This window comes from Eumetopias jubatus, unplaced genomic scaffold, assembly GCF_037043125.1.
Source record: "Eumetopias jubatus isolate StellerSeaLion01/CBP00866 unplaced genomic scaffold, mEumJub1_p1.0 scaffold_9, whole genome shotgun sequence".
NCBI lineage: Eukaryota > Metazoa > Chordata > Mammalia > Carnivora > Otariidae > Eumetopias > Eumetopias jubatus.
Genome location: NW_028274815.1, coordinates 73301219 through 73327246, shown reverse-complemented (window position 1 = coordinate 73327246; position 26028 = coordinate 73301219). Strand labels below are relative to the sequence as shown.

General features: G+C 38.6%; 1 protein-coding gene across 6 annotated transcripts in view; it reads left to right on the top strand.

The window, feature by feature from the left end:
• The window catches only part of SOCS5 (suppressor of cytokine signaling 5), a 112101-nt gene that overhangs the window by 46069 nt on the left and 40004 nt on the right, over positions 1–26028 (top strand). For 3 of the 6 annotated variants that reach the window (XR_015768957.1, XR_015768958.1, XR_015768959.1), the window contains exon 2: positions 9195–20329. Coding sequence is in view for 3 of the 6 variants with exons in the window: in XM_028103934.2 (XP_027959735.1) it covers positions 9207–10817 (1611 nt within the window). In the remaining 3 variants the exon portion in view is untranslated. Of the gene's footprint in view, positions 1–9194; positions 24335–26028 lie in introns of those variants that run through there. The other 3 variants (XM_028103934.2, XM_028103933.2, XM_028103935.2) reach the window with 1 other exon arrangement.

Here is a 26028-nt window from a genome sequence, read left to right as displayed (position 1 = left end):
GTGTTTTAATTCTTCCATAATATGTATGTGTTTCATTTTTGCAAGAAATTGTTTGTACTTTTTTCACTGTTATGCTCTAGGAACCATTCATATACCTTTATCATTACATACTTAAGATGATCTTCTTAGACTGTTGTTTCCCTAAATTGTTCCATAGAATGAATGACCATTAGTTTTAGTAAATGTCATATCAAAGCTGTTAATAATGTGTTCTATCAGAAGCTGGCAAACAATGACCTAGAGGCCAGATCTGGCTTGCCACTTGTTTTTGTACAGCCTGTGAGATAAGGATAAATTTTACATTTTTAAATGGTTGAAAAAAAAATCAGAAGAAAAGGAATTTTGTAACAAGTGAAAATTACATGAAATTTGAATTTCACAAACCACAAAGTTTTATTGACATGCAGTCATACTTACTCATGTACTTATTTTCTGTGGCTGTGTTCAGGCTATAATGGCAGAGTTCAGTAGTTGCCATAGAGAACAAATGGCCTGGAAAGCCTAAAACACTTAGTTGTTATATGGCCCTTTTCAGAAAAAGATTGTTGACCCCTGTACTACATTGGAGAAATTTGTTTAAAATTTTGTTCTGCTGTTGGGTTTTTGTGTTGTTGTTGTTTTAACTTTGCCTGCTTTCGGGTAACCATCTAGTCTAGAATATGCAATTGCTAAGTTAAAAATAAGAGCATTTTGATATCATCAAATTGACATGAAGAAAAAAAATCCCCAATATATGAATATGCTGTTTTCTAAATGGCCTATACTTTTCAGTTTTGGATCCCTCTTTTACTTAAGAATTACGAGCTTTATATTTTCCTAGTGGTTGTTTTGTTTAATATTTGGTTATTATTCCCACTGTGGTCAAAATGTGGCCTGCATAATTTAAATTTTTCTTATTATGCAATGTATCATGCATAGGAAAGAATGAATAAAATGTTAAGTGCAGTCTAAAGAATAGTTAATAAGTAAAACCATGTACCCATCACCCAGGCTAAGAAACAGAAAATTACCAGTGTTTTATTTTTTTATTTTTATTTATTCTTTTATTTTTTTAAGTAGGCTCCATGTCCAACACAGGGTTTTAAACTGATGACCCTGAGATCAAGAGTTGTATGCTCTACCTACTGAGCCAGCCAGGTGCAATGCCCCACTCAGTGTTTTAGAAGCTTCCTGAGTTCCTCTTCCTAATTCTGTATCCTTCCCTTCAATAGGGAGCCATTTCCTTGGTTTTTACATTTTTATTATATATCCATATATGCCTAAATACAGTGGTTTGCCTGATTAAAAGGTAACTTGATTCAGGGGCGCCTGGGTGTGGCTCAGTCAGTTAAGCATCTGACTTCAGCGTAGGTCATGATCTCTGGGTCATGGGATTGAGCCCCTTGGGGCTTCCTGCTCAGTGAGGGGGTCTGCTTGTCTCTCTCCCTCTCTCTCTCTCTCTCTCTCTCTCTCTCCCCCTCCCCCCCTCTGCCTCTCCCCCTGCTCATGCTCTTTCTCTCAAATAAAATCCTTTTTTTAAAAAAAAAGGTAAATTGATTCATAATGTAGGTATCATCTATATTGTTTCTTTCTCTAAGCATTCTGTTTTTGAGATTCACATGTAGATGCAAACAGCTGTAGTTGATCATGCCTGCTATATAGTAATACATTATATGAATCTACATTAATGGACCAGTGAGGCCTTCACTTAGATATCTCAATGACAGTCTCAACTGCAGCATTTCCTAACTTGAAATAATTACTCTCTCCAACCCCTCACTTGCCATACTGCTCTGTCTGTTGTGTTTCCTGTCTCTGAAATAGCATCTTCATCCTCCCATTTCCCCAAGCCAGAGACTTGGCAGGGGTTTTTTTTGACTGTCTCTTCTTCATTCCCCAATTTCCAGTCAATCATTAATCCTATAGATTTGATTTCTTAACATTCCATATCCATCTTTACTTTCACTATCCAGCCGAGCTCTTGTGTATATGCTGCAGTAGTGTTCAGTACAGCATTAACATTCTGTCTTGTTCTCTGATCATGGATTCCAGAGCTTACCTCTTCAGCCTCACCTGTGCATTCTTCCATTCACTTGCTAGTCTCTGCTCATTTAGCCATTATTCAGGCCGTGCTCACTCCTGCTTTGGGATGTTTGCAAATGCTGTTCCCTCTGCCTGTAGAACACAGTCCTAATTCATCCTTCAGGACAGAATTTTGAAATATCACCTCCTCAGAGAGAGGTCATCTTTGCTCACCATCCCTTAAACTAGGTCATGTCTCTGTACTTTTAGGACTTTGTACTATACCCTGCTGGCACTACTTTAAATTTTAATTAAATGGTTATTGAGGAAGACCTCTTATCTGATTCAAATTAAGACCAGTAGGCTACACAGTCTAATAAAGCAAGAAGGGTTATATAAAAAGGGATATATACCTTAAATATTTTACTCTAACTTTAAGAATAAGACTACATGTTCACTTGTCAGATTTTTTATTAAGGAGCCAAGATCTTTTCTTTGAGAGTAGGTTCACTAGTTGCAGTTCCATATCGATTTCCTTGTAGAAACCATACCCACAATATATCATCTAAGATTTCCAGTTTGGGTTTTTTAAGTAGAACAAAAATTCAAACTCTTATGATGCATTCTGACTTTACAATTCCTTATATTATTCCTTGCAATATTTTTTCTGATTTTTTTTTTTTACTATTTTCTTATACCTAATTCAACAGTGGTACCTTCCTTTTTTTCTCTTACTTTATTTTTTATTATTAACATATAATGGGTATCTCCCTTTTATTCACTATTTCAAAGTCATTCAACTCAGTCTTCCCACTCCTCCACATTTCATTAGGTTGATTAACAAATCACATAATTACAATAATAAGTATAAATAACATGAACTGTTTTGGAAGCTAACGTAACTAACTCAGTAAAAGTATAACTCAACCTGTGGGAACAGGAATATCTAGGTGTAGTAGATCATTGGGCCTCACATTTTTTGAGTGCACATGTACATGGTCTACTGTATTAATATATTGTGTCTTGTGAAAGTATAAACTATATGAGTTTGAATTTATATGACCATTTATTACCCAGACAGTAATTTTATACAGTTGAACATAAATAGCAGTGTAAAAGATAAATAGGCATCCAGTTAGATAATATAGACCATGTCACAATAGAGTGTATAAATAACAGTTAAAAAATAACATTTTGGGGGCACCTAGGTGGCTCAGTCAGTTAAGTGTCCGACTCTTGATTTCAGCTCAGGTCATGATCTCAGGGTGGTAAGATCAAGCTCCATGTCGGGCTCTGCGCTGCATGTGGAGCCTTCTTGAGATTCTCTCTCTCCCTCTGCCCCTCCCCTCCCTTCTCTCTCCCTCTCTTTCCCCCCCCAAACAAACAAACAAATAAAATCAATAAATAACATTTTAAAGCCCAAATGGTTCTCAGATTCTTTAGGAGACTATAGCTATGACAGCCATGCATTCCTGGATTTCTGGTTCACTCTTAATATTAAAACATTGTATTATCTCTTTCTAAAAATTATCAAAAGTGCCACCAAAATATCAATCAAAACTTGTATCTCCTAAACTGCCTTTCATACCTGAAGTTGGCACAGAAATACTTTAATCAGTCCATGTGTCTCTGTGATGGAAAGACTTTTCACTGGGCAGGTATTAACCATGACTAAGTAGTCTAGATGGACTCAGCAGGAGAGGAGAGGTATGGGTTGGGTTATAGTCCTCCTCTTTACCCACTGTGGCAGGCCGTGTAGTCTTAAAACTTGTTGAATTTAATTTATTTCTAATAACGTATGGATTAAGTCCCATTGAAATGAACCCCAGGAGCTGTTTCAGTTATTTCGTTTTGTGGAAATTTTGTAACAGATACTACTTGGCATGAAGAGGGCCATTGCCTATAGTCCTTTTTTTTTATATATGTAAATTTTTGTAGCAATGGAATTTGACCTCTAATTTTCCATAATTTTGACTTATAGCTTATCCTGTTAGGTATCATTTTTCAACAAAAACTCTTCAACTTATAACAGTTATAAAACCAGTTACAAATTATGATAGTCCTTGGAGGAAGGAATGACTTTTTAGAAATTTGTTTTGGATAGTTTTAAGGATAGCTATGCCGGTGTAGAAATGTGAAAGCTTGCAATGGATGATACATTGGTATTCTAGAATCAGTACATTTGAAATTTAACACTTTTTTAGTCCTGTGTGACTTCATATAAAACCCTAAAGTAATAGACTTATAAGTTAGGTCTCAAAAGGTTACAGCTAAATACATTTCCAAAAATTTAATAACAAACCAAAGAACCTCAAAACTAACATTGTAAATATTAAGGTAGTCGAAGTGCCTTCCTGATTCTTCTTACATGGACTCTTCTGTGAATCACTATCAATGTGTTCTTTTTTGCAGTATTACAGCCGCCCACACGGCATTCCCCATGTCAAGAAAAGTCCACTTTCTATCCCCAAGGGATGTGGAAGCATAATAGTCTTTCTTTAAATTAGAATATTTTATCACGATGCAATCTCACAACAGTCTCCAGATGAGGAATGGAGAATACACGAAATTTCATGCTCTATGAAACTGAACCACAAGCTCAGAGTTAGAAACTGCCTTCTGTAACCTGGCATGTATGTGTGTTTTCTGCAGGTCCCACTTGTTCACACAACTTCTGCAGAAATGTATAAGGAAGATAAGTGGTTTTAAGTTGGGTTGCTCTCTAAAATGGACAGTCATCTTTCAGGTATAATTTGCTTGTCAAAGAAACATCTGTAGATTGCTATAGAATTTATCTTATAAATGTGAAGAAGAGAGACTTTTGGACTTCTTGAATATTGCTCTTCTGGTGTCTACAGCGGTATGGTTTATAAACTTACATACTCTAGACCAGTGTCAGCAAACTTTCTCTGTAAGAGGCCAGATAGAAAATATTTTAGGCTTTGCAGGCTACATGTGGTCTCTGTCGAATATTCTTTGTGGGTTGCTTGTTTTTGGCTTTTTTACCGCTTTAAAAATGTAAAAACCATTCTTAGCTAGGGTCCCTACAGAAACAGGCCATAAGCCAGATTTGGCCACTTGGGCTATGGTTTGCTGACCCCTGTTCTAGATCAGTGCTGTCCAATAGAAATACAATTTGAACCATACATGTAATTTTTAATCTTTTAGTAGCCACATTTAAAAAGCAAAAAGCAGATGAAATTAATTTTAATAATATATTTAGCTAATTATATACAAACTATTAGTCATTTCAGTATGTAGCACAGGCCACATTTCAGGGGCTCAGTGACCACATGTATTGGATAGCACGCTGCAGAGGAGAGCTACTCAGAATAAGGGCCATGAACTTGTAGTTTGTTACCAGTCTCTAACAAATTAGGTATGGGAATTAAAAGTAAGCATTTAAAATATTTTATAGCTATTTGATAGTTCTTTTATACCTATTCTGTCTAATAAGAAAATTGGCACTTGTATTTCATAGGTCTTTTTTTACACTTCATTTTTCCTAATAATTTATTCTTATCTTAAAAAGAATCGGTCTGCACTGCCTCTTCATTCTGGATGGTTGAAGAGGCACTGCTGTAGACAGTCTTTCCTAAGACTCTGCAGGCCTCTTGTGTACATGGCAAAAATAAAACCAAGAGAAACAGTGAGGAGATTGTGGTAGGTAGGTTATTTAGAACCTCTCACACCCTGCCAACTGCCCCAGAGCAGGGTCCTTTTTACTTACCTCTTTCAGAGCTACCATTGGAGCCCGTGGCTGGAGTATCCTCGGTCAGTGGTTTTTCTTCTCTACTGAAGAATCACCCAGAGAGCTTATTAAAAAAAAAACCAGCAGTGTCCAGGCCCATCTCCAGACCAATGAAATCACAATCTCTTGGGAGGGGGCTTGTGTATCATGTAGTTTCAAAGCTCTCCAGGTGATTATATTATGTAGCCAGTGTTTATTGTGTGGATCTCTTACCCCAGGGGGGGAAAAAAACTGCTATTTTTCCATTTGGAAAGAATCACTCATCTGGGCAGGGGGTCTTCTGTGTGGTGTACTATTCACTCTCTTTAACACTGAAAAGGGGACTTTCCAGTTAAATATGTCAGATTGAACATTGGCATTTTAACTACTCATTCCTGGAACTCCACTAAAATTTAAGGAATAAAAAAAGTATAAGGCATAAGCCCACAATAAGTAAGCCTGATTGGTTAACAACTTTTTGGTAGAAGCAGTAGCTAGAAATTAACAGAATGGAGAAAATTATATAAATGCCTGCAAATAAGGATGTTAAAAAGAAGCAAAGCAGTTTATACTGCTGGCTCAGAAATTAGAGCAACCAGTTAGTTCAGAAGGTAAGGGTGAAGTATAAAGCTGAACACTGGAATGGTTGAAAGTCTATGCTCATGAGACTGTTGCTCTTTTACCTTAGATAAAACTAGAGGTTAGAGTTTGGAGAAATTTTCTAAGACGGTCAGTCAGAGCTTGAGGTGGGGTATCTTTTGAAAATAAGGACACCTTTTAAAAAATAGAGACTAAGCAGAAGCCTGAAATGTTGTGGTTAAAACCCTACCATTCCTCTTGCCCTGTTCTCAGAACATGGCAGTCAGCTGTATGCCCCAGAGATGAAATTGGAACATTTCTCTCTGGGATAAACAGCCAGGAGAGGGGTGCCTGATTGGCTGTCGTTAAGCGTCTGACTTCGGCTCGGGTCATGATCCCACGATCCTGGGATCGAGTCCCACATCGGGCTCCTTGCTCAGCAGGGAGCCTGCTTCTTCTCCCTCTGCCTCTCTGTCTCTGTCTCTCATGAATAAATAAACAAAATCTTTATTTTGAAATTTATTTTAAAATTAATTTGAGAGAGAGAGAAGGAGAAGATAGAGGGAGAGTGAGAGAGAGAAGCAGACTACCCGCTGAGCAGAGAGCCTTACGTGGGGCTCGATCCCAGAATCCTGGGATCATGATCTGAGCCACTTAACTGGCTGAGCCACCCAGGGACCCCCTCTTTTTTTTTTAAGATTTATTTATTTGAGAGAGAGAGAAAGAGATGAATAAATAAAATCTTAAAAAAACAAGAACAACCAGGAGATGAGACTTACAGATCTTGACTTTCCTGAATTTCCTAGTAAAAAAGCAACTCACTGCCTCTCATTACCTTGTGGGAAAGCCAACCAGTTGACAAGTACCTTACCCAACCACCTGCACCACCATGCACACAGAGCTTCTGATCAGCATGGTAGTGGCCACATCAACTGTGATGGACAGCTGGGGCTCATCAGACCCTTGTGGAAAGCCTATAAAATTGAAAAAAAAAAGACCTAAAGATTTAAGGAGAAAAGAGGAAGAAACAGATAAAAATATTTAAAATGTTCAAAAAAAAAAACAGAAGAAAGCATTTGAAAAATTTGTATCCTCTGAGAAATGTGATATTCATCCAAGAAACTAGAATAGGATGTTATTAAAAAGAACATTCAGAGAATAAGAAAAGTCTTAGAAATTAAAGCTGTGATAGGAAACATTCTAACTGCAATAGAAGTGTTGCAAAGTGATACCAAAAAAATCTTCCAGACAGTAGAAAAGGAAAAGAAATGTGATATTGAAAAGAAAATCTGTACAATCATGGGATACCTGGGTGGCTCAGTTGGTTAAGCATCTGCCTTCAGCTCAGGTCATGATCCCAGGGTCCTGGGATGGAGTCCCGAGTCAGCCTCTGCACTTTGTGGGGAGTCTGTTTCTCCCTCTGCCTGGTGCTCCCCCTGCTTGTGCTCTCTCTCTCTCTCCCTCACAAATAAATAAGTAAAATCTTAAAAAAAAAGAAAGAAAGAAAAAATCTATACAATCAGAAGATGAATCTAAGAGGTCTACTGTTAACAAAAGGACTTTCAGGAGGGAGGGCCAGGGGCAGTGTGCAGGACATGGAAAGGACACAGTGAATGTAAAAAAGGCTCAGGCTAAGGATAAAGAGAAGCAGCTACAACTTCCTACAAAATAAAAACAGGTCACATGACAGGAGACTGGGAGTTGCTGGGATAATGGATTTATTTTCCTTGATTCCCTGGGAGTAGAATCAAAGATAGAAAGGAGTGGCCGGCAGTGCTACTGTTTGTTATGAGCCTTGTACTTTAAGACGACAGGCTTACGTCGTTTTATGTTTTGTTTTATGTTTTATCTCACTTTCCTTTCCTTTGTTGCGCCTCACAGGTACTGTGTATTTTAGTTTGAAGGTCTAAGGCAGCCCTCTGTTGAGCATGTCTTTTGGTGCTGTTTTTCCAACAACGTTTGCCCACTTCATGTCTCTGTGCCCCATTTGGTAATTCTTGCAATATTTCAAGCTTTTTCATTATCATTGTTATTATTATTGTATTTGTTATGCTGATCTGTGATCAGTGATTACAACTTACTGAAAACTGGTTAGCATTTTTTAGCAATAAAGCATTTTTTAATAAGGTATGTACATTGTTGCACACTTAGACTGCAGTGTAGTGTAAATGTAACTTTTCTGTGCACCGGGAAACCAGAAAATGCATTTGACTTGCTTTATTTCAATAGTCACCCATTTAAATCTAAATATTTTCTTTCTTTCCTCCTATTTGCCTTTCCACTCAAACTGCTTCTTTAAAATCACAGAAAAAAATTCAGTACATTGCAGAGTAGGGAGGAAAGATACTGAGTTTTCCCAAGTGATGATTGATCTGTAAGCTTTAGATTTCCAGATGAGTGGAATATAGCAGTAAGTGAAATTGGGAAGATCACTACTTAAAGATTTTTGAACTAATTTTAATGTGTCACACAAATGTCCTGATTTCAGCTTTGGAGCAGTGGAATACAGATACTTTTCAGCAATACAGAACATATTTTCCCTTGGTAATACTTGAGGCAGTGCCTGAATTATTTGTCGTAAGGAGACAGAAATCAGTGTCATAATGAAAGCAGGTTGATGCGTGGGGAAAAGAACCCAGAGTTTAATTGAGAGGGTTTGTTTCCCATGAGATCTGAGTATTCCATCTGAAAGGAAATGGGGAGTGAGGACTGGCCTGACTAATGATGCCCTGAGTGCTGCGAGAGACCAGAGGACCGGCAACCTTAAGACTGTGACCAGCGCCACTGAAATTTCCAATGTGTGTGTGTGGGGGGGGGGTACTGCCCGTTTTGTTTGCACACACCACCTTAACTTCAGTTTCTCCTCTTCCTATTTTGTCTTTAGATCTTATGATCAATGGATAAAGTGGGGAAGATGTGGAATAACTTCAAATACAGATGTCAGAATCTCTTCGGTCACGAGGGAGGGAGCCGTAGTGAAAATGTGGACATGAACTCCAGCAGATGTTTGTCTGTGAAAGAGAGAAACATCAGTATAGGAGACTTGGCTCCTCAGCAACAAAGCAGTCCCTTAAGAGAAAACGTTGCCTTACAACTGGGATTAAGCCCTTCCAAGAATCCTTCAAGGAGAAACCAAAACTGCGCCGCTGAAATTCCTCCAATTGTTGAAATAAGCATTGACAAGGATAATGATTCGTGTGTCACCCCAGGAGCAAGACTTGCAAGAAGAGATTCCTACTCTCGGCATGCACCGTGGGGTGGGAAGAAAAAACATTCCTGTTCTACCAAGACACAGAGTTCATTGGATACCGATAAAAAGTTTGGTAGAACTCGAAGCGGACTTCCGAGGAGAGAGAGGCGGTGTGGTGTAAGCTCCGCGCACGACACGGACAGCGTGTCCAGCAGAGCGGTGGGAAGCCGCTCTCTGAGACAGAGGTTGCGAGACACTGTGGGCTTGTGTTTTCCCACGAGAACTTACAGCAAGCAGTCAAAACCCCTCTTTTCTAATAAAAGGAAAATACACCTTTCTGAATTAATGCTTGAGAAATGCCCTTTTCCTGCTGGCTCAGATTTAGCCCAAAAATGGCATTTGATTAAACAGCATACAGCCCCTGTGAGCCCACACTCAACATTTTTCGATACGTTTGATCCATCCTTGGTTTCTACGGAAGATGAAGAAGATAGGCTTCGAGAGAGAAGGCGGCTCAGTATTGAAGAGGGGGTTGACCCTCCTCCCAATGCACAAATACATACATTTGAAGCCACCGCACAGGTTAATCCGTTATATAAACTGGGACCAAAGTTAGCTCCTGGAATGACTGAAGTAAGTGGGGACAGTACTGCAATTCCACAAGCTAATTGTGACTCAGAAGAGGACACTACCACCTTGTGTCTGCAGTCACGTAGGCAGAAGCAACGTCAGGTGTCTGGAGACAGCCATACCCATGTTAGCAGACAGGGAGCTTGGAAAGTCCATACGCAGATTGATTACATACACTGCCTTGTGCCCGACTTGCTTCAGATTACAGGGAATCCCTGTTACTGGGGAGTGATGGACCGTTACGAAGCAGAAGCCCTCCTCGAAGGGAAACCTGAAGGCACATTCTTGCTCAGGGACTCTGCGCAAGAGGACTACCTCTTCTCTGTGAGCTTCCGTCGCTACAACAGATCCCTGCATGCCCGAATTGAACAGTGGAATCACAACTTTAGTTTTGATGCCCACGACCCATGTGTATTTCACTCCTCCACTGTAACAGGACTTTTGGAACATTATAAAGATCCCAGTTCTTGCATGTTTTTTGAACCATTGCTTACTATATCACTAAACAGGACTTTCCCTTTTAGCCTGCAGTATATCTGCCGTGCAGTAATCTGTAGATGCACTACATATGATGGAATTGATGGGCTCCCTTTACCATCAATGTTGCAGGATTTTTTGAAAGAGTATCATTATAAGCAAAAAGTTAGAGTTCGCTGGTTAGAACGAGAACCAGTCAAGGCAAAGTAAACTCTCCCGCCCCCAGTGGGCGTTAACTCGATCTGCTTTTCTGTGCATCAGACAGTACACCTATAGCAAGCACACGTATCAGTGTTAGGTGTTTCTCAGTGCAGTATGTAGGCTTAGTGTTAGTATCTGTCAGATGCGATCTGCTGTCACTTCCTCAGATAAACGTGGTGCCTATTGAGACAACAGAGGGCAGAGCTACAGGTGTTCAGTAAGGCTACAAAGGCATTTTGTCAGTTGAGCGAACGGTTTGATTTGTAATGACTATTGTAATTGAGTGAAGCAACTCGGGGGCATTTGCTATGAAGAATTCTATTTCTTACTGAAGAACAAATTATTAATATTGGATGAGTATTTCAACAGTATGACTAATGTTTGAAATTGTTATTTTTTCTAAGAATTTTTCTATAACCTTCCAAAAGTAGTGCTGTTTGTAGTTACTATAAATCAAGCTTTGGAAGTCCAAAAAATAAAGACTGCCTTCCTTGGAGAAAAAAGAAAAATGCAATTTTCTGGCCACAAGGGCAGAGTGCAGTTCACTTAAGTGTTGATATAGTTTATAGTCAGTCTCTTGTCTCTTCTGCAAAAGGTACTGTTAAGCCAACCAGGTTTTCTAAATAGTTGCTCTTAAAAGTTCAGGCTTACAAAGTTGGTAGTAGAATTTTATTTCAAGGCCTTAGGTATTAATTTTTTTGAATGAGTGCTTTAACTTAAAACACATTGGGAAGAGCTGCAATGTAGTCCTGTGTGTGATTTCTTAAGTTAGTACGTGCGGTCTACTCGTTGATTAGTTAAAGTTGGATCTTTTCCTGTGCCCATGATGCGTTTGTGAACCATGAAGAAAGTGAGACTAGAAGATGCCCAGACAAGTCCAGTGATAGCAGCAGTGGTATGCTGATGTTGAGATGATTGTTAAACTGCAGTGAACAATTTGGATGGCACTATTTAGCTCTTTGTTGTAAACGCTCATAGCTGAATCGCTTAAATACAATTTATAGAATTTCAGTGCAGTTAATTTCTAATAGAAAATCTGAAACCCTAATTGCAGATTTAAAAGGTACTGTACAACCGTTGTATCTGTAAATAACTTTACTTAGCACCTTTTTGTCACTTAGAATAGTATGCAATACTACTTGAGTGAGCTATTTTGGAAGTAATACCAAGTCCTAGTGTTTGCTTCTTAGTATTGAGCTGAATTTACAGTTCTGTCCTAGACATTTTGCACTAGTCAAATCCATTCTTGTGTCTTTTTGTTAATGTGCTCTGTACCACTGGTGAGTGCTCCTTGGTCTCCTTACCTGCTGCTACAGAAAGTTCTTTTACATCTTGATGGCTGTTGCCAAGGCTACAAAAAAGAAAAGCTATATTTGTATGCAACACTAACCCTTTGACTGCTAATGTACGTTTCTGCTTGCTGTGCCTTGTTATGGCTGCTTTTTTGTGCTAATAAAGTATGTTTGGTGTTCTCCTTGTATATCTGCTGTTTTATACATTTGCAACAATTTCTCTTGTAAATGGAATGGTATGGGGTTTTTAAATGAGCATTACCTGACAACCTACTATAGTTAATGCAGAATTACTGTACAGTCTAATATTGACTTATTCTCGGTAAGCTAACTCTAAATTTAATGCTACTCATCTTTCCAATCGTAATCACATATACTGTAGAACAGTATCTCTAGTTACTGCAAATTACTGTACAGTTTGGATTATAACACAAAACGAACAGAGAAATACTGACTAACCTATTGATTTCTCTGCTTATAAATGGAAGATTGAAACTATCAATGACATGTTATAATAAATGAATATCTTTAGCCTTCAACTTCATCAGAAACAAGTTAAATGAAGTCTTGTGAACTGATAATCCATCAGCACCATTTATTGGTTTGGGGACCATTTTTATTAATCATAAATGCCCAAAATGTAGAACTTTAACCAAAGACTTGTCCATTTTTAAAGCAAAATGGGGATTGAGGGGACTTATAATTCCTGTTATTTCTAATAGAAGTCCCTGAAGAACATATACCAAAGTGTTCGAGAACGTCATCCAAACCTACTTTAAAGCATTATGTGCAATTAAGTTGTTATGACGTAATTATATTGCATAATTGTTGGGTCCGTTTTCTTGATAATGTATCTGGAAAATAATCTCTTGGGGAAAAAAAGTTCTTATTGACTATTGGAGAAAGATTATATATGCAAGCAAGATCTTGTTTTAAAGAGGAAACTTGAAACTCCAAGAAAGCACTTGATGTTTTATATGCTTGTAGCAAATTGATGTTCTAATTGTAGTTTTATAGAAAATATTAATGCTTTTATGTATTTCAGAACTTTCATATGTTAAATGGAAATTGTTTTAAATGTGTAAATATTTGAGTTTTATGTAAGCATGTATACACTGTGCTAAAAGTCACATGTTTCAGTTTGTGTGTAATATTAATATGCAACCTTTGGTTTAAAATTTTTTTCTTAAAAAATTAGTGGCTTATGTTTTAAAAAAGAAAAATCACCAGCATGAAATTGCACCTTAGTCTATATTCACTGTGTCTTTTTCTGAATCCCATTGTAGCCTGTCAACTAAATATTTGTTTTCATGGTCTTTTTGAAGTGCATTTTAATACAAACCAGGAAATTCTTTAGAAGTTTGGACACATCTTCATAGTAAAGTAATTAACCCAAGGAAAGGTTGGTCTGATTCCTATCCATTCTCATTCTTTCTTGCATTCATTCATTCATTCATTCATTCTCTCTCTTTCTCTCTCTGTGTATATGCACATACACACATGCACACACACATATATATACACATACATTTATACATTTACGATGTTCATATTACTTTAAACAATATTGCCATCTGATTTAAAATCATTTAGAGGCCTTATTCTATAGATATATACTATCCTTGTACCATTCAAATTTGGTTATCCACACCTAAAGTTTAGTTTTGCCAATACAGTCTTGTTTGTAATATAGTCACCTTACAACAAGAAAGCATGCGTCAGTATTTTCTGGCTAAACACGTAAAAAATTTTTGAGGAAGAAACAGCTTGGTTTAAAATAGTTATTAAGAGACATTGTTAAATGTATATTTCTTCTCAACAAAAATTGAGCCCAAATAATCATACTCCACAAACTGCTCTCTGTTCTTATGGTCCATTGGAAGGTTTATGTAAGATTTATAATGGCTTGAGCCATAAAAATTGAAACTAGAATTCTGTGCTTCACTTTGACAAAATTCAGAGTTTATGAGCCTTTTTACTTGACATTTTGATCTGGTTGCTATTCATTTTTATCTCAAGTTTCCTTTGCTAGCTGGCACTAAACACTAGTTTGGTCAGGTTTATTGAGATTGGTCTTAGTGGACTAATCCTTTATTTTTGTAGCAAAGAAAGCTACAAAGCTGCATTTTGGTAGAGGCACAAAGGCTGAGAGTGAGTCAGCACTCTAGGGCCATCTGTGGGAGTGTGTTAACACAGGGAAACTCACACCAGTTCCTCCACTTACTCTGTAGCCCAGCACAGGCACACAAAGGGCTGACTTCAAGGTGAAAAGCCTCCAAAGGGGACAGTAATGCTTAGTGTGTGTATACATAAACACCACGTAGCTATGAGGCTCAGGCTTTGTTACATATTTTTGCAACAGCTGATACAGAACATAGACTTTTAAAATGTGGTATGTTCTAAGAAGATTTGGGGTTGGAGTTTTTGTGGGAGGTACTTGGTTGTTGGGGTTTTTTTGAGGAGGGTGGAGTGGAGGAGTTGTCATTGTAAAAAGTATGGATCATTCAGAACAACTGCTTTCATGCCCAGGAAGCTTGAATGAATATTTAGATTCTTTTCAACCACTCATTCACAGGTATTTATTGAAGACCCCATGTGCCAGTCACCATCTTAGGTTATACATTGGGGTACAAGACAAAGTTATAGTCATTGGGGAATAATGACCTTGAATGATGGAGAAGAAAATCACCAAGATCAAAGAAAAGCATTTTGATGAACAAGAAAACAAAGTCTCAAAGCAGGAATGAGCTTATAGGACGAGAGAGAACACAGTAAGACCAGAGTCCCGTGAGTGTGGTGGGGAATGGCAGGTGATAAAGTAGAGTGGCAAGGGCCTGAATGCTTTGGACTATGAGCCCATAGAAAGGGATTTAGATTTTATTCTGAATGTGATGGTAAGCCCTTGGACGGTTTTAAGCAAGGCAGTGACATGGTCTGCTTTTAGTAGATGGAGAATAGGCTATAGTGGGATAAAATAAGGGAGACTATTGCAGTCATCTAGGTGAGAGATGGTGAGAGCCTGGACTGGGATGGTAGTTGTAGGAAGAAGTCGGATTCAGGAGACCTTTATTGGTGGTGAAGCTGACAATTTGGTGATGGATTAGATGGGAAGAAAGAAACAATGACCGATTTTCAGCAAAGGTGGTGATGCCATTAGTTGAGATTTCAGAAAACCAGTAGAGGAGCAAATTGGAGGGTGTAAATTGAATTCTGCCTTGGATATGTTGAGTTTTGAGATAATTACCCCAACAGAGACATTGAGCAGGCGGTTGGATATATGAATGTAGAATTGGGAGGTGGGGGGAGTCACCATATGGATAGTATTTCAAACCAGAGACAGGACAGCAACAGCTAGGAATTTTACATGGGATTAAGTATTTCTTCTGGGGGAGAGAGTTATGGCAACATTTATCTTAGTTTGTCAATTCACGATTCTGTATCATTAGATATTTTTGAAAATCTAAAGGATTTGGTAGAGGTAGAGGATTTTGCCTTTCAAAAAGTTTAAATACTGAAATCATAAATCTTGCGCTCAATTTTAAAATTTTATCCATGCCAAATTTGTCATGCTTCCCATGTCAAGTTAGCTTGTGTATCTTAGTGTAGATTTTTACGTGAGAAATGCAAGTTCGTTATGGAATGTTTAGGAAGTACTGAAGATTATAAAGAATCAGTGCCCCCCAAAATTTAAGAAACAGTCCATATTATCATTTTCTCTATCATTTCCCATCACCAACCCCAACCCTGCTGCTCCTGACTTCCATTTTTGTAATCTTCCAAGAGGTGACTGCTGTTAACATTTATTATGTTCCCTTCCATTATTTTTTCATGAGTTTTTACAGCGAAAGGTTTGAAAGTTTATATAGATACAGATAGATGCTAACATAAAGAAAAAGGAAGAGAGTCGTAGGCCTCAAATTACTTTGAGACGGTATACAGATGTGTTCCAGATTCTACTCCTTACCTGATTCAGCAGGGACCTAGGCTTATCTTATGTGCCTTCAACTTTTGAGGCAGATCATTCAATGCTTAGAGTAACTGACAGTGCAAAGGCCCAGTCACTGATGGTCTCTTAAAATAAGATTTCAGTAGGAAATCCCTTGCCTTGTGGAACTTCTAAACTAGGAGGGTACACAGACAAATACAGAAATGTGTAATGATAAGAATATATTGGAAATAGACCAAGCAAAAAGTAATTAGACAAAACCTGCTTACATGCTTGATAAGGAAAAACAGAGAAATGACCCAAGTGGAGGCAGGGTGATTTGGTGTCAGGTCTGTTTGATCACAAGAATGTCTAATAACTGGACTTAGCCGGGGGGAGGGGGGGGTGGAGAGGCCAGGTGTGGAAAGTGTAGCGGTCACTAGCAACTGATGAGGGGCAGTACTGAGGTAGAAAGATCTGTTGTTTGTGACATTTAAATGTCTGAATCTAATACTGCAAGACGATATTAGAAATCTGCCAGCAGCTGTAAAATGGATTATAACCGGGAGAGATTGGAGGCAGGAAGCCCTGTGAAATTTGCCTCGATCAGATTGCTAGCACTGGAATTAAACTGAGGAGTGCATCTGAGAGCAGTTGCAAGAGGGAAAAAAAAAAAAAAAACATGTGGCAAAGAAAGGCAAGCAATTTGCTTGCCTAGGAGATTTTGAGTTAAATTTGTCATAGTTTCTCCAAATTCAAGCGAATCATACGGAAGCCAAGCTAGTATCTCCCATTTAATATAATCTGCATCCTATCTGTTTTTAAATTAAGCAAAATATGGAGAGTATATTTTTGAAAGGCACATTTTTAATGCAAAAGATGAATAAATATTTGATCAAATAAGGAAAACTTCGTCACTCCTAGATGCACTTTCATAGAGAAAATGGGGAAATTAAGTAAAATCTAAAGGAACATCAAATTTTATCTGACAAAAATGCTAAAAGGATGGCAAGGTGAAATTGAAGAGGGAGTTAGTGAATTTAACCCCCACACACTATCGTGACTGATGTAGGATTTTTCGTTAATTTTAGTAAGTGAAAGCTGCATTGGATGTTTATTTCATAGTCAAGATTACACGTAGGAATGTATAATATTACCACCCAACATTTCTTTCTCTAAGTGTTTAGTAAGCATCCCTTTCTAACTGTAAACCCAAGATTTTAGGGAATTTTTTTAACTTCAGATAAATTTATCATTACACTAAATGGTTTAATCTTTTCTCATCCGTTTTAAAGTACTTATAATTAGGCCCTTACTCCTACCTTTCATTGCTCCTATTTTTAGGATGAATTATTTGAAATTTATAGGGCTTTTCTTAAACCCCTTAAGATACTTTTCGAATTGAACAGTAATAATTATTTAAAACTTCATCATCTAATTCTATAAAGATTTTGTAGGTACCCTTGGGTGCAATCGAGACAGTACTGAATTTTAACGACATTACAGGAATAGAGAAATATTTTGGTATAGTAGTTCCAACATTGTGGATGATATAAATTTGCAAATCCTATCTTTAAAACATTGTCTTAATAGCAGTCTCTTCCTGAATGATGATTAGAAGGCCAGTTGATTTCTAAAATTTGGCTGTGCTAAATTCCTCATCCTTCCAACAGTCAGTCTGAGAGGCAGTATCGTTAACTGGTGACATGAGCAAAACAAATGTAAGGGTCCACATTTGATCTATAAACACTTATGTCAGAGGCTGGGTGATGCGCTGAATACTGGAGGGAAAGCTGCCAGAATAGCTTCCAGGCCTAGCAAACCATATATAACCTGGTGCAGCAGATCGATTATTCTGTAGGACATAGATTTACCTGAGCTGCCTGTGTCTAATCCTCTACGTGTCTTTTATACCTGACCTAGAGGGGTTAAGTAACTTGTCCAAGGTCACAGAGAGAGTGAATGTCAGAGCTAGATGGAAACACAGGTCGGAGGCCAGAACAGAAGCCCTTAGCTGCTATACTTTTTGGATACTAATCTGGTCAGCCAAATTGATGTTTCTTCCAACACTCATTTTTTTTATTGACATCTCAAGAGGACAGTAGATTTCCAACAACTGATAAAAATAGATTCTAAACCATTGGTAAAAGTGTTGAAAGAACAGGCTGCGAGAGTCTCCTTATTCCTATTCTCCAGTTCGTTATCTGGGGATATCTGCCTGTTTCTCCAACCTTTTCTAGCACTACTTTGCTCACTGCTTTCCTGTCACATGATGGCTCAAACACTCCAGTCTCTTTCCTACCTCAGGGCCTTTGCGCATGTTGCTCCCTCCTGAAATTCTCATCTCCCCATTCTTCCACATAACAAGATAGATTCTTTTTATTCTTTACACCTAAGCTTAAATGTCACCTCCTCAGAGAGACCTGATCATGCCATTTAAAGACTTCCCTCATATTGTTCTCTATCTCTGCCCTGCCTTTGTTTCTTCATAGTCTTTATTACAAACACTTGAATACATTTTGAGTTTTGGGGTTTTGACTCTCCCTCTTGAGAAATTCTGAGAACAGAGACCATGTCTGTTTTGTTTGCTGTTCCATCCTCAGTGCCTAGCAGAGTGCTTAACACAGAGTAGAAACTTAATATTTGTTAAATGAGTGAATGAATTAACAATCCACTTGTATTTATTTCTCCACTTTACTGACCAAAATATCATGAAAACCTTATTGCATGTCCTTCTAAAATCTAGATTGCTCAACCTGTTTACATAATCTTTTAAGTTATTTTGTAATATGAGAGAAGGTAAGGTTAATCTGACATGAATTGTTCTTGGTGAGCCCGTGCAGGTTCCTGGAGATTACCACTTTCCTTTCTAAGTTCTCATGGGCCCTACATTTAGTAATCCATCCCAGAATGTTGCCCAGGATTATGTCAAGTTCATTGGTCTGCAGTTTGTGGAACCACCTGTTTCCCCTTTTTTAAAGACGGGAATCTCCTTTCTCTGGTATTCCAGCGTGCCTTCCGTTTTCCTCAGCACCTCTGATGCCTCAGCCTTCAGAGACCTTATTTGGAGACTTAGTTCTCTGGGAAAAAAATTAACCTAGGCCAGGCTATTTGAACATATTTATAGCAGCTGTGTTTTCTAGAATCTTTTCACCCATTTGGACCATGAATGCCTTCTTGCCAGCATTTGTTCTGCCTTTTTCAAAAAAGGCAAAGTGTAATAGGAATCGGATAACTGAGCTTTCCCATCATCCATTAACATTATACCACTGACTGTTCCTTCATTTATCATCTACTTATCTCATGTGTAACTAAAACTGTGTGTATGTGTTTAAATCAAAATACTTTCCTAGTAGTAGGTTGGGTATCTTTCCCAATGCACTTGGATCGTCTTTAAGTATGCCATAGTTGTGTAGCAAAAACAGGTGACTCTAAAATAGTTCCTCTTGAAAAGCTTGCCCTTTAAGACGCAGTGCACCACTGTAATAAATGCTAAAAGTACAACTAAATACTTAAAGGAAGGCAGAGGAAGATCATTCATTAAAGGAAAAATTTGGAAATACACCAAATCTGAAACTTTAAAAAGTTGTTTCCGAGTATAATACAAATAGTATAGATACAAAAAATGTAGCTTGTGTTTTCTGCCTGAATATTCAGAATACAGGGCCCTGTGAGTGATAAAATCAAATAGACACATCTCTACTCCCCCCTCCTTCATTTGTTTCCCTAATCTTGTCTTCATACTTAGTGTCCAAATCATCTTCCTCCTGCATATGTTGAGACTTTTTTAAGCATGCATGTTTTTTTTTCTTTCAGTTTTTTGGGTAGCTTCTAGTGAATTCCAATACAAAGAAGGTGTATACATAAAATAAGTACAAAAAATAAGTGCTTTTATACTAACACCTCAAAGCTATTTAGAACTCCAGTGAAGCCACAAAAGAATGCTGCTTTGGAAATGGAGAAACATTCCAAGTATGGTGTGGTGTTTTCAAGTGGATTGTGGTTAGTCTCAGTTCACTGAACCAAACCTCTAGTGGACTGATGCAGGATCACTAGTCCTTCAGTCCTTATGAACTGAGTGAAGAGATTCAAGGGGACTCAGAAGTTCACGTTTGAATGGAAGAAATGCAGAGACTGTGTTCTCTCACGGTTTGGGCACAAAGCTGTCCATCCAGGTAGCTTTAAAAAAGAGACAAGAAAATAACTAACCTGATGGCCTTGCTGTGACGAATGGGGAAACCCATGAGTAAGACCCAGGACAGATGAACGCTGGAAACACGAAGACAACAATCATGGAGTCGGAGGTAACTGTATGTGAAAATACAGACCCTGGTTACATGGTACTAAAAGTCATTAAAAAAAGAAAAAGGTAGAGGGCGCCTGGGTGGCTCAGTTGGTTAAGCATCGGCCTTCAGCAGACCCCTTCCTGGGGTCCTGGGATTGAGCTCTGCTTTGGGCTCCCTGCTCAGCGGGGAGTCTGCTTCTCCCTCTGCCCCTCCCCTTGCTTGTGTGCGCTCTCTCTCTCTCAAATAAGAAGGAAAACAGTGCTCTTGAAACCTTGTATGAGATTTGATGAGATTTTAGGGAGTTGGCAGTGGTGGGGTTGGAAAGACCAGCGTTCAGGTTCAGGAGCGTGTCATCTTAGTCAAGTCCGTTTCTCTTGGCCTTTGCTGCTTCTTGTCATGAACAAAACACTGTGGCCTTCTTGAAAGAAGTTCTTTAGATAGCATTTTTCTTCTAAAGAATTCACATTTATTTCAGAGCTGTGTAGCTATTGTCAGATTTTTTGGGTTGTGCCTCAGCTCAACTACCCAATACTAAACAGGTAAGCTTCTTGACTTCTCAGGCTTGGCTTCTTCATCTACCTTATCCACCTACCTTATCGTGGTGTAGAAATACTATGCTGAATGGTCCTTGAGAAGTCCACAGCATAGTGCCCGCCATGGAGTAAGTGCTCAATAAATGTTGTGATTGTTCTCTTTATCCTTACATCCATCATTATTATTCCATTAGTAGAAATACAGAGCTGAAACCTAGAGCGCCTTACCAAATTGGTCTGTCTTTTTTCTGCTGAAGGCTGGACTAAAATGTAAATTCAGCCAGTAGTTCTTCTGTATACTGTTGGTTTAATGTGGGGTTTTATTGAAGGACACAGTCAAAATGTTGAAACGTGATCTCTAAATCTTCACAGGGAAGAAAATCTATAAAACTCCTTGCACGGAAAATTACTGGGAAGCAGATAGAATAAAGCCGACTATAATTCTGTTCAGATTTTATTTCAATGCTCATAAGATGTTCCAGTCTTCCATAAAGCAAAAGAATTATCCTTGGATTTAATAGAAGTATAGTTATTATAAATTTAGTTCATGTTTTTACATTCTGGTAGAAATGTGGCAGTACACATAGAAAAGTTTCATTAATTCTTTTTCTCCAAATGCACCATTCTGTGTTACAATCTTGGCTGTGACTATAGGACCCAGACACACACACACACACACACACACACACACACGCAGGGCATGGGGAGTGACTCCCGTATGCCCCAAGACGTATTGCAGCCATCTTGTACCACCAACACAAATGATCACAACTGTCATCCTGTGGGAAATCCACACTGTTATCACTTGCTGCCTGGAACTTTGAAAACGAATGTGGCTCCTTTCATGATTGAGATTTCTGGAAAAATTCCCTAGTGTCCCCTTTCGTCTAATTAGTTTGGCACCTCCACATTTTACACATGGAATCATTGCTAGTGGTTACTGTGGCCTTCTTGAGGGCAAAGACCTTACCATTATGTTTCCCAGCTGTATGCCTAGTGCCCAGCTCACTACTTGGCTCATGGCAGACACTCAGTAAATATTTGTTGAAAGAGTGAATTAATTTTCAAAAATAACTTAAGTATCTATTGTGCATATATTTTAAAAGTATAAAACATGGTCTTTTGCCCTAAAATTTTATTCTCTTCAATTTGAAAGAGTTGAAGAACAAGTGGCATTGTGTAACTTCTAGTTTTACCTTGCCTTATGTCAAAAACATCAATAAAAAGTCATTGTGCTTTATTCTAGCCTTATGACTTAATTAATTAGCTGACTGCCTTATAGTAAAAAGTCTCTGATTTTGTTAACTTTGAAATTGAGACTCAAACTTTTTAGGCCTTATTGCATCATTCTACTGATTATATGTCCCCTTTAAACCATCAAGAGACTAGGGCACTTGGGTGGCTCAGTTCGTTAAGCATCTGACTCTTGGTTTCGGCTCAGGTCGTGATTTCAGGGTCTTGAGATCGAGCCCCATGTTGGGCTCTGCATTTAGCACGGAATCTGCTTGAGACTCTCTCCCCTCGCCCCTCCCCCCTCCCCCCTCTCAAATTAATAAGTAAATCTTAAACAAAAAAACATAAAAAGACCGCATTCACATCTTCTGATTCTAGAAATGCTAGAGGTTTAGAAGACGCTAGTTTGAAGTGCCACCATTTGTTGAGAAGTGGGGCTCATATGACCTCTAGTGTAGCCATAAAAAGAGGGAAGTGCTTCTACCTCATTACCAAAGTTTTTCCTAAAAAAAGAGACCAGAGACAGTGGGACATAAGTGAAGGACTGCATAGCTGTCACTCCTGCATGTTTCTGGGTATGGCCGTCCAGAGTAGTGCTTTCATTCTTTTAAGGCAAGATGTTTAGAATCTTGTCCTTGGGACCCACACTGGAGCAGTTTCTAATGGAATGTTCTGGAAACTATATTACACTTTTGAGGCATGTCTCTGAACACCATAATTCAGATTAAGCCAAAGAAAGTGGTATTTTGACTTCCAGTGTCCATCTTGTGCTTGCATCCTGGCCTGGGAAGCACTGTGTATGCTCTTCAGAGCAGGGGGCCATACTTCTCCCAAGCCTGTCAGCACGGGAAGGAAGGTCAAGGTGAATGGAGGGTATTCCAAAACAAACTACTTGGACTGGAATTCTAAGAATTGAAGCTCAATTCCACCTTAAATCATTGGATTCTTCTTTGAGTACAAGAAAGCTAATACCACATTTTTTTATACAATCAAACCAGAAAAATTCTGAAGAGAGAATAGTTCCCCATCTCTTGGGTGATTCCAGTTCTTTCAGGTAAAAAACTTTATAGTGTTTGATCCTGATAATTTCATTCTGTGATTGAATGTAAAAGGATAACATTGAGTGACCCAAGATACACTTAACTTGAATTTTTTGGTTAAATATATTAAGTGACTAAAAACAAAAAACTTGGAAAAAGAATATCTCTCTACTTAGGAGGCCTCTCTGTCCAAAAAATGACTCCTTCAAGAAAAGACATGGCCCAGCCCTTATAAAAGCTCTGCTCTAGTCCCGTCAGACACTCAGGTATAGCAATTCTGTGGCTTTTTTCTGTGCTATGTTCTCTTTTCCCTTTCTGGAATTAATTAGAAGAACCACCTCCCTCCTCTAACTGATGCATGCCTTAGGTCACTTGAGCCCATTTCCCTAAAATCCTAGGTTCCTCTCAGTTTAGGGCAGTAGCTCCCAAACGTTTTGGTCTCAAGACTCTAATACACTCTGTAAAAGTATTGATGACCCCCAAACCTTTTATTTGTTGATTTATCTAAAATAATACTTATTATTTTAGAAATTAAGACAAATTTTAAATATATATATATATTCCAAAGATTTTATTTATTTATTTGACAGGGAGAGAGATAGTGAGAGCAGGAACACAAGCAGGGGGAGCAGGAGAGGGAGAAGCAGGCTTCCCGCAGAGCAGAGAGCCCGATACGGGACTCGATCCCAGGACCCTGGGATCATGACCTGAGCCGAAGGCAGACGCTTAACGACTGAGCCACCCAGGCACCCATATATTTGTTATTCTGAAAATAATTAACCCATCATACATCAATGTAAGTAACATTTTTTGGAAAAATAAATATGTTTTGTAGAAATTTAGTGAGAAGAGCTGCATTGTTGTAATTTTTTAAAGTCTCTTCAATATCTGGCTTAATAGAAGACAGCCAGCTACTCTTACCTGCCTCTGCATTCAGTCTGTTGCAATATGTTGCTTTGGTTAAAATATATGAAGAAAATCTGGCCTCATGTAGATATGTAGTTGGAAAAGGAGAGGAGGAATTTAATAGCCTTTTCAAATAATTGTGGATATTCTTCAGTTCTATTTTCTTACTTTGGACATAGATGCCGCAGGGCTGGATTGAAAGAGTGAGTCTTCTTGTCTCTTTGTTCTCAAGCCACTGACCCATCCGTTCTCAAGCCACTGACCCATCCATACAGATAATAAAAATAACCTCTGATTTTTTTTATTTTTGAATAAGGAAATCTAAAGAAACATTTTAGATATAATTTTTTAAATTTGAAAAGTTTCTGAAAAAAATTAAAATTATTGCAAAAAAATAACAATAAAGTATACTCATTTCTTGCTGAGTTTACAAAGAGATGCAAGGAAAACTTTGGGATTTCAAAACAATGCATTGGACAATAATGAGATTGTAGAAATTATAGCATGTATAAGGAAAGATAGTGAAAGCATAGTCCAAGTACTGCAAACAAGCTGGGTTAATGTCTGAAAATACGCATATTTATACCCTCAACCTACCACCTTAGAAAGTTCTAGAAAACACAAAACACGGATTCCATTACTTGCCAGAGCAATGTCATTATACACCACATGTCCTCTGGAAAACTCCACTATATACTCATGAGAGAAAGAACAAAAGGCAAATAATGTCCTAATATTATTATGAAATAGTTTAGACCCCACAGACCCCCTGAAAAGGTCTTCGAGCCCCCAGGAACTCCCACACTACACTCTAGGAAGCCAACTGTTTTGAATGAGTTTAAATTATCTTAAATATGCCAAGTGGGGTCGAGGGGTGGGGAGTATGCTGCTTTTCCCTTGTTTGATGCACCTGTAGAGCCTAAAATTGGATCACAGGAGTTGCTGATGCTTTGAATAAAATGACTGGTGGCTCCCGAGGTTAACAGTTCAAGAGTGGTGGATTCTAACTTGGATCCAGTAACTCCTTCCACCTTTGCAATATGACTCCGGGAGCCCATTCAGTAGCTAGAAATCGCTGCTTTGCTGGCTGGAACGTGAATGAACTTAAATTCCCACATTTCGCTCCTCTAGATCCCTCCACAAGCACTAATTTTCCTTCAGGTAGGAAACAGTAGCAGCCACAAATGTCTGTATGTGGCTGGAATTTAACCGCTTTATATATTGAACCGAACTTTTAAAGGAAATTTCCTTTGGTTCAATACAAAATACGTGAGTACATACCAAGCACCCAATACTATCTAGGCACTTCAGGGAATAAAAAAATGTACATATCCCTACTCCTCAATTATTAATTTTTGCAAAGTCTTGTATATAAAACAAAGGATTTAAGAAAATGTATAAGGGTTGCCTCAAATGTAGGTTATGAGCAGTGAGAATAGGGATTTGGGGTTTTGCAAAAAAGGTGATAAATAGAGGCTGGGTGGAGGGCCTATTTCAGGGGATTCATGATTTGGACAAAGGCACTGAAGCTGGAAGCTGAAGCCAAGGCTGAGGGATTGGAGGTCAGTGGGGCTATAAATATTTGCACACAGCCACATCCAGCAGTGGAGAGGTGGAGGGAAAGGGCTGGAATTTCTTCTTCACCTTCCTACCCTCAAACTGCCTTTAGTTGAGCAAGGAGGATAGAAAGGGAACTGAGAGAAACGGGGGAGGCAGCACAGGGAGGTGGGAAGGAAATTCAGAGTGAGTAACAGCCAAAAAAGATAGTTGAAATGCAATGACCAAGAATATAAGGGTACCATGGTCTGTGGTAGACGAGATGCACCAGCTAGATCCCAGACGGAACCTGCTGCCCATCTAGGGGCAGCGTGGGCAGTAGTCGGCTTCCCGGGGGCCAGCTCCTTCAGGGTTGGCCTCAGCGGCAAGGAGCTGCCACGTGGAGGCCATGCCCTTCCAATCGGTAACGGAGAGGCAGGAATGTAAAGGCACAGGCAGCTATTTTAAT